The 8,504-nt window shown below is 56.7% G+C and overlaps 1 protein-coding gene across 1 annotated transcript; it reads right to left on the reverse strand.

Annotated features, from left to right (window-relative positions):
* Positions 1–685: 685 nt before the first annotated feature.
* Positions 686–8,287, reverse strand: MDK (midkine). Its single transcript, XM_064145406.1, has 7 exons — positions 8,081–8,287; positions 7,908–7,988; positions 6,095–6,225; positions 2,306–2,389; positions 2,042–2,203; positions 1,770–1,931; positions 686–1,412 (listed from the first exon to the last, which is right to left on the reverse strand). The coding sequence occupies exons 2-7, from the start codon at positions 7,919–7,921 to the stop codon at positions 1,387–1,389; spliced, it is 579 nt and encodes a 192-aa protein (XP_064001476.1). The 5' UTR covers positions 7,922–7,988; positions 8,081–8,287; the 3' UTR covers positions 686–1,386.
* Between the last annotated feature and the right edge of the window lie 217 nt (positions 8,288–8,504).

Raw genomic sequence — 8,504 nt, forward strand, 5'->3', positions numbered from 1 at the left:
GTGTGCAGCCCAGACCACCTTGGAGCTGCTCCTCAATGTCTCCCAAAGCAGAGTCTCTGCAAGAACTTGGCAGATAGAGCTGGTTGCAGATGACAGACAGGACACAACCACACTGGCACATGTCCACACGTCCTTCCCATGCCCATGCTGGGGTGATGCTGTGCAACCTGGAGAAAGGCTGCCCTGGCCCAGATGGGGACACCTCTCCCTGCCTCAGCCATTGCCTTTAGGATTAAACTCACACAGCGGTGCCCAAAATGCCTGGTGGGCTTTTGGTTGTTTTTTTCTTTCCAAACTGTTAAAATCATGGCCCAACCCATCCTGAGACAAATAAAGACCTCGGACCAGAAACCAATGGCCACAGTGTGAGGAGTGCCTGAGTCCTTGTCTGATCGCTCCCCTCCCCCCAGCTTCCCCGTGTCACCTACCAGTGACACTTGCTGCAGCACACAGGTGGCAGTCCCATCCCTCCGTCCAAGATCAAGGAGGGGAGCAGCCCAAAGCGCTGTGAGAAGGGGTCGGACCCTTGTGTCTTCTCCAGGACCACATGCGTGAGGCACTCACAACATCGCCACCAGCAGCCACACGCTGGCTTCACTGCTGCTCCCGCTGGGCTCAGAGAAGCTGAGGGTTGCTGGGGTTTCTAGCACCGCAGCACCCTGTGAGGATGACAGGGGGCTTACAATATTTTTAGTAAAAGATTTTTATTGGAAAAGAAAACAACCCCCATTTTCCAAAAGAAGTGAGAGCTCCCACCTAGCACCAGTGCTGGTGTGCCAACAGCAGAGGGCCTGCAGCCCTGGCGTGGCCACAGATGGCTGGAAGTGATGGAAGAGAAGGAATGCAGTGGTTCTTGGGGACAGTGGCTTTGTTTGCCCCAGCTGAAGGGATGTTGGGAAAAAAAAAAACCTCAAACTGAGAGCAGTCCTCACAGGAGTGAGGGGCATGAATGGTGGGGTTACTTGGGCATTACACCTAGCCCTTCCTCCTGATACTGGTACCTGGCAGAGTGAGAAGGCTCCTGGGGTCACCACAGGATGTGCTAAAGGCATCTCATTCGTGCTGGAGGGTGGGGGGAAAAAAGTGTGTTCCCATCCCAGCTTTGCAGACACATCCCAAAGAACCTCAACAGCAGCTGAGAGAAGGCAAGCAGGACACACTGTCAGCAGCGGTGGGGCAGCAGGGAGAGGGACAGCCCCTCCTGTGGGGCAGGTGGGTTTGCTCTCTACAACACTAGTGATTAAAACAAGGCATCTCAGTGAAAGATGAGGTCACAGAAAGGAGGAAGGAGAGGAGGAGGAAGACTGGAGAGTGGCTGGCTGCAGCTGGACATCCAGCCCTGTAAGCACCATGTCGAGGGGCCAATGAAGATGCTGGCTTCTCATTCTAGTCCTTCCCCTTGCCCTTCTTTGCTGTATTGAAGAAGCACAGAATACAGGAGTTAGCAGTCTGCCAGCAGCTCACCAACCCTGCAGGCACCCCTCAACAATCAAAACTATGTTTTGTACCAGGACCATGAATAGAGGAGGAATCTTCATCCCACCAAAGCTGGATGTGACCGGGGTTTTTCCTAGCAGCACCTGCATCCCACCCAGCCACCAGCTGGACTTTGGGGCTGTCATACATGCTGATGCAGAGGGAAGAGCATCCTATGTGATTCCTCATATCACCAGCAAAATACAACCCAAATGGGCCAATCTGTTCCTAGAGAGACCCTGCCTTTGCTCCAAATGGGGACTCTTCTAGGGACAGGAGTGATGGGGACTGACCTTTGGACTTTGATTTGATCTTGGAAGAGCAGGGCTTGGTCACATAGACAATCTCTTCACACTGGGCATTGTACAGGGCTTTCTTCAGGATGCCGGAGCGAGTCTTCACACCTGTCTGAGAGCTGCACCCACCCCAGCTCTCAAATTTGTACTTGCAATCAGCTGTGGAAGAGAAAGGAGAGGTTTCAGAGCTGGTAAGGACCTGGTATGGGTATCACCCCTGCCCACTTAGCCCAGGGTGGTCCTCAGATATCCCACTGCCATACACCCACCTCCAAACTTCTTCTTCCAGTTGCAGGGGATCTTGCATTTGAGCTTCTTGCTCTCATCTTTGCAAGTTCCCTCACGGTATCCCAGGCCACAGTCCTTGCTGTTGGGGACACAGGGTCCCCAGCGCCAGTCCTCGCACTCGGAGATGTCCTTCTTCACCTTCTCTGCAAGGGAAGGGGGGAGCAGGTGCTCGCTACAGGGACACAGGAGCATACCCAGGGCTGCCCCCCCACCCCATTGGCCTCATGCCCCAGGCTGCTTCTCACCTTTCTTGTTCTTGCCAGCCTCAGCAGTGGCGCACAGCAGGATCAGAGCCAGGAGGAGGACAAGGCCCCGGACATGCATCCTGCCTGGACAGGAGGGAGAAGGTGAGAGCACAGTGCAACAGTGAGAAGGGGGCACAGTGGACTGGAGGCAGCCTACCTGGGCACGAGGTGGCACCTGCCTCCATTGCACATGGGTATGTAGCAGAGTGGGACATGTGTGCAGATCTCTATGCCCTGCTCATTGATATCCTTTACATCATGTTTACTACTTGTAACAGGAGGGTTAATATTGCATCTCACCAACTGCCTCCAGCTGAAGAGCTGTTGGGAGCTTATTCCTATCCTGCAGTCCCCCACTGTCTTGCATGTGGCCAAAACAGTCTCTGAAGGAACATCTGCATTCCACACAGCAGCTGGGGAAGGCTCCTTCATCGGGTACACCCAGGCCCAGATTGCTGCCTCTGCCTGCAGAAAGCAATGCAGCCCCACACCTGCATGCTGGCAGCAGGGGTTCTGCTCCCTGGTGCAGGTCCCCAGCTCCTACCACCCTATACTTCTCCATGGCTCCTTTATCCAGAACCCAGCATGCTCCTGCCTCACATCAAAGATTCCAGGGCCAGGGAAGTGTGGCTACCATGGCACCTTTCTCCAGCTCCAGAGCAATCCAGGAAGGGGAAAGAAAAAGCCTAGCAAAACCGAACGTGCTGTCATGAGGGGTCTGAGAGCTAAAGCAGCCGATCAAGCAGCAGCAGAAGAGCTCACACAGCATGGGTGCTTGCCGGAGAGATGGAGTGGGAGAACTGCGCCCACTGCTGGCACTCAGCTGTCCGCACAGCGCTCACCGTGCGGTGAGGGGATGTGCACGCCTGTGCACCCACCTGAGAGCAGGTCAAGGGCAAGGGTGCACGCAAATAGGGGTGCAGCTCCCGGGGCCCTGCCCCCCTTCCCCAGCTCAATGCCATACTCACTGGCTTTGGGCCAGGTGACAGCTTCCCTCTGGCTGCCACCATGAGTCTCTGTGGGACACTGCTCCCAGCAGGAGTGCAGCTATACAAAGGCAGCATCTCAAGTCGGGCATCCACTTACTTATTCCCTTAAAGTCTTTTAGGATGACACTCACATCTGCCTGGCAGCAGGCAGCCACAAAATACATTGCACATGTCCTGTGGCTCCATGATGGGCTTGGCCGGAGTGGTCAGGACACACCATGTGCTCCACGGGGACATCAGTTTGTTCCCTGCCCCCAGGCTCCCCAGGCAGCACGCTAGAGAGAGCAGCTCTCCGCATTATTTAGGCTTCAGCGCATTCACCTTTCATGCGTCCGCCGCCGGCTCCGCTCTGCATTGAACTGTCACAGGGAATTACACAGCCCGGCTGGCTGAAGGGGGTGAGAGCTGCTTTCCCCCTCACCCCTGTTCGGCTGGGAGCCATCCTGCCCAGCACGGCACCACTCAGCCTTCTTCCCACTCAGCTGCCTTCCAAAGGGCAACAGCTTGGCCCAGACAGGCTGGTTACAGATGGCTGAGTGGGGGCTGTGCTGAGTTCTAAGCATTCCTGTCCCTCTTTCTGCAGCCCATTGGCTGGGGCATCAGATGCCCGCACTGTTCACACATCCCCCTGATCTCAGGTGCTCTGCAAACTTCTTCCATCCTTCTCTGGAGAGCACATCCATACATTTCTGCACCTGCCTTCCAGCCCAGTGCCTTTCTGCTCAGGTCCTGCAGACATAGCCTCTGAGCACCCAGGGCAGATAGCTCAAGCTACTGTGCTCACCCCTGCCTTGCCTCCAGGCCCAGATACCCTCTGCTCCCAAGGCATGGGTACCACGGGGCCCTGCCGGTGTCCACACAGGAATGTGAAAGGGGCAGGTTCTGAGAGGCAGCCCAGCTACAGCCTCAAGGGACTCCTGGATCTACCCCCAGGCTCTGCCCAGCACAACGTGTCACTCTTGTTAATGTCTGCGAGGACCCTTAGCCACGGCTCATCCTAAAACATTCATAAGGGAAATGGAGTGCAATTTTCCAGCTGGTTTTCCTGGCAGCCTGATCCCTTCTTTGCCAGCCAAACAAGAACTGCTCCTGGTAGGGTTGCCAGTGCCTTCAGCTGTATTCATACAGGCCAGCTCCTCCTGCATCCCTGCGGTGCCCTGGCTTCTCTCCCCTCAGATCCCAGCTGGTTCTCACACTATGCCAGTCTATCTCGGGAATGGGCTGTGTGACCAGAGAAGTTTGGAGCCTCCCCACACCACTGCAGTGCCCATTTTCACTTCTTCCTCTCCACTAGCTTCCCTGGCTTTGATTCGTCTATTATTAGCTCTAAAACAAAACAAAAAACCCAAATAAAAAAACCCAAACCACCAACACCAATAAAAAAGGCCTGATAATGCTGAAGCAGAGCACAGACACTCACCACTGCAATGGGAGAGCCTAGACCCCTCTCCAGAGCCCACTCAGGATCAAGCAGAGACTTTGGCAACTGCCTCTCTTAATGCTGACCACAGCATCCCTCCCATGTTGCCCCGATGGTCTCTTCTTCCAAGTGAGTAGTGATAGAAGATGAGGAAATGGCCTCAAGTTGTACCAGGGGAGGTTTAAATGGGGTATTAGAAAAAAAATATTTACTGTAAGAGTGTTCAAACATCAGAACAGGCTGTCCAGGGAGGTGGTGGAGTCACTGTTCCTGCAAGTGCTCAAAAACTGTGTGGACATGGCACTTCAGAACATCGTTTAGTGGGCATGGTGGTGTCGGGTTGACGGTTAGACTCAATGATCTTAAAGGTCTTTTCCAACCAAACTGCTTCTGTGATTCCCTCCTGGGAGCAGAGGCCCCTAGACTGCCAGCCCACTCTCAGCCCCCCTTTCAGCAGTGGTACCTCTCGCTTCGGCTCAAATTGCAGCTGGCTCTGGCAGAGGTGGGCGCAGGGCTGCTGCCCTCACTTCGAGGGCTGAGCTGCTTCCCAGGTACCGGGCAAGGAGCCCAGTGGCCCAGGAGCTCACGGCTCGGGTACCCAGTGCCTTCCCTCACCTCAGCAGGAATTTGCCTGCTGCCAGCGGAGAGGAGGCTGAGCTTTTCTGTCAGCCAAGGAACGAACAGGAGGCTCTGCCGGAGGCACCCGGGGAGGGCACAGCCGCGGGCGCCGAAGGGACTCCCAGCAGACGGCCTCACCGTCCCCTCGCAGCGAGAAGGTGCTCCGAGGGAAAGGCGTTTGCTCTGCCTTCTGTGGGGCAGAGAGGAGAGCAAGCAGCGGCTGTCCACGCTTCCACCCTCTGCTCCCTCCCCGTGACCCCAGCACGGCCCTTTCCCCTCCGTCCTGTCTCCCCCACTCGTCCCCCGGAAAGGCCAGGGGTGCCCGAGCCCCTCGCCGGGGCAGCTCCGGACGGAACATCTCCTGCTGCCTAAGCCCTCCGGGGGCGGTTGTGGGGGAGCGCCCTCCAGGCCAGGGGGCTCGGCTCAGATCCCGGGACTCTGCCTCACGCCCTGCTTGTCCTCCAGGAGTCCCGACTCTCCCCCAAACTCCTCCAGGCACTTCCCTGTGTCTTCCCAGGCGCCCCCAGGACTCCTGCCCCAGACCTGCCTCTTGCTGCAGCTTCTCCCCACCTAGGGCCGTGCCTCCCACCCCGGCAAACCCTTTTCCCCCGCCGGGAAGCCCCCAGCCTGAGTTACCACTGCCTCAGCGGTGAGGCCAGGCGGAGGTCACCGCTTGCCTTGCCGGATTAGCCCATCTCCGTGGCGGCAGGGACTTGGAAAGCTCAAATTCGACCTTGCGTACCGTGGATAACCCAAACTCACCTGCGATGCGGAGCGGGATGCGGAGCGGGGTGCAGAGCAGGGTGCGGTGCGGAGCGGAGCTGCTGCCTTTGTGTGGCGGCCGCGTGCGGAGCCCCCGCGCAGCGCACAGCGGCCCCTGACGTCGGGCTCGGCTGGCAGCAAAAAAGGTGGTTTTTTAACCCAAAACTTTTCACAAGCTCCTCCTCTGTCCCTCAAGCCCTCCCCTCCCCGGGCAGGCACAAAGGCACCTTCCTCCGGGCTCTGTCTCTTCAGCCCGCACCAGCGAAGCCGCGGGACGGTTCAGATGGCCTCCCCAGAAATCAATGAGTGGCTGGAAGGGTGAGAGCTAAGCAGCTAGGCAGGGCTCCCCTGGGGTCTGCCCCTCTAAGACCCACCGGAGTTGGATGGATTGAAGGGAAGCACCCTCTGTCTCCACCCGCTCCCTGGGTACCCCACCTTCAAGGCCACTGGCATTGGTGGACCGACCTTCCACAGCCTCTGCCCTTCCCACCCTTCTCCATTTGTTCGTGGGAGGATACCAGGAAGGGGGTACCAGCTCAGCCACTGAAGCAGCCTGGAATTTTGTTGCTGGCGCAGGTGTTTCCCTAGCGCCACCCCCCTTGAGATGTCCCAGCTCAGCCAAGCTATTCTAAAGCTGCAGCCCATCTCCTTGGACCAAGCAGTGATATAAGATCAGGTTAGGGACAAAAGGACATTGCAGACATTACTGCTTCCTTTCCCCCATCCTCGAGGAAGTGAAGAGAGGCAGGGGCCAAGCTATCTCCCTTCTGGAGTTACCCGATGATCGTCGTGCTGGAGGAATGGGGCTCGCCCTGCCGGGAGGCTGAGAGCAGAGCCACCACAGGTGGGGTTGGAGGGGGCTGTTTTTTATGAGCTGCTTCACAACCAGGAGTCGCTTTCCAAGAGATTCCTACATTTAACTCACACTCTGCGGCAGTTTCCTGAACATCTGCAGAGGTTCTGAAGAGGGCTGACAACGCCGGGAACATGACATCTTCCCTCTTTCAGTCGTAAAGAAGAGGAAGGGCTTAAAGTGTGATGCTTTTGGCTGGGGCTCAGTGGCATCAGGTTTGCAAGTCTGAATTACAGGACTGTGATGAGCAAACCAGGGGCTGGATGGAGCTAGGTATGAGGAGAGTGCTGCTGCTTTTCTTCATCTAGCTCTGGCCAGGAGCCAGAGGTCCCACTGGAGTCCCCAGGGCAGAGCAGCCTAAGGTATGGCAAAGCCCTGTGCAGATTTTCACTCCTCCCTCCATTTCCAGTCGTTCCCATTTCCCTCCTGCAGCCTGCGTGCTCTGGGAGCTTGGAGACAGAAGCTGGCTGTGTGGGAGCACAGAGATGCGTTGGTGCACAACCCTCTCAGTAGTGGCTGTGCTTGATCCCTTCGGGCCCTTTCTGAAGGATGCAGAGAAGGGGGGAGCAGCTCCTTCCCTAGGTCAAACAAGCAGCAGAAGGCTGTGTTTGCAGAAAGGGGCCTCATGCTGAGGGAAGGAGGGAGGAGACTGAGCGTGACCAACCCAGGTGTGTTTCTCTGCAATTGTTTAACTCAAGCTTTTTATCTCTAAAAGCACCACAAGATAACTCGGGGCACATTGGCTCCACATTTTTCATCTCCAGTCAAAGCCTGGTCCTTAGGGCACTGTTAGTGAAGGGTGGGCAGTGCCAGTGCCTGGGATGCAGCTCAGCATGGGGGGAACATTTCCCTTGTTCCCTGTTGCAGAGCAGGGCACGTAGCAGATAATCATTCACAGGGACATCTGCTGTCACCCCACCTCTGTTGATCTGGAGCTGGGCTTGCATGGCCTCCCCTCACCTGCACACATGCATCACACGTAGATGTTTCCAGGAGTGTGTTCATGCCACGGGAGGCCAAACAGACCTTCGGATCTCCCAGCTGAAAAAAAACAAAGGGGAGTGCTGAAGCCCTTCAGAGAGAAGGGCAGGGCTCTGCCCTAAAAGGTAGGCACCCCTCATCTTAGTACTCACGTTTTGGGATCACTGCTCTTCCCCGCTGTAAATTTGACCCTGGAAAACTCACATTGCTATGGTTACCGATGGTCGTCTACTCCTTCACATATGGGCCAAGTGCCAACGTGCCAGAGCCTGGGCACTGCAGCAGAGCAGGCTGCCTCCTCCTGGTCGCTCGCACACACACCTGGTCCCTGGGCTGTCCCAGAAAGGCTGGGACAATTTGGTGTGGCTTACACCCTGTACAGACCCCCACTGCTAGCTCTGGGCATAAGCTGAAAGGCTGAATACAATGAAAAGGGTGTGTGGGGGGTGGTAGGGACAGTCAGCCTTGGAAGGAAGTTGCTTCTCGGACGGGGAGGAGGCAGTGACAGGCTGGCTGCCAAGTCCAAGGTACAGCTCCCCATCACCCACTGTGCCCATCTCTGGCTCCCGCAGCAGC

The sequence above is a fragment of the Pogoniulus pusillus genome, chromosome 1 (assembly GCF_015220805.1).
Source record: "Pogoniulus pusillus isolate bPogPus1 chromosome 1, bPogPus1.pri, whole genome shotgun sequence".
NCBI classification, from domain to species: Eukaryota; Metazoa; Chordata; class Aves; order Piciformes; family Lybiidae; genus Pogoniulus; species Pogoniulus pusillus.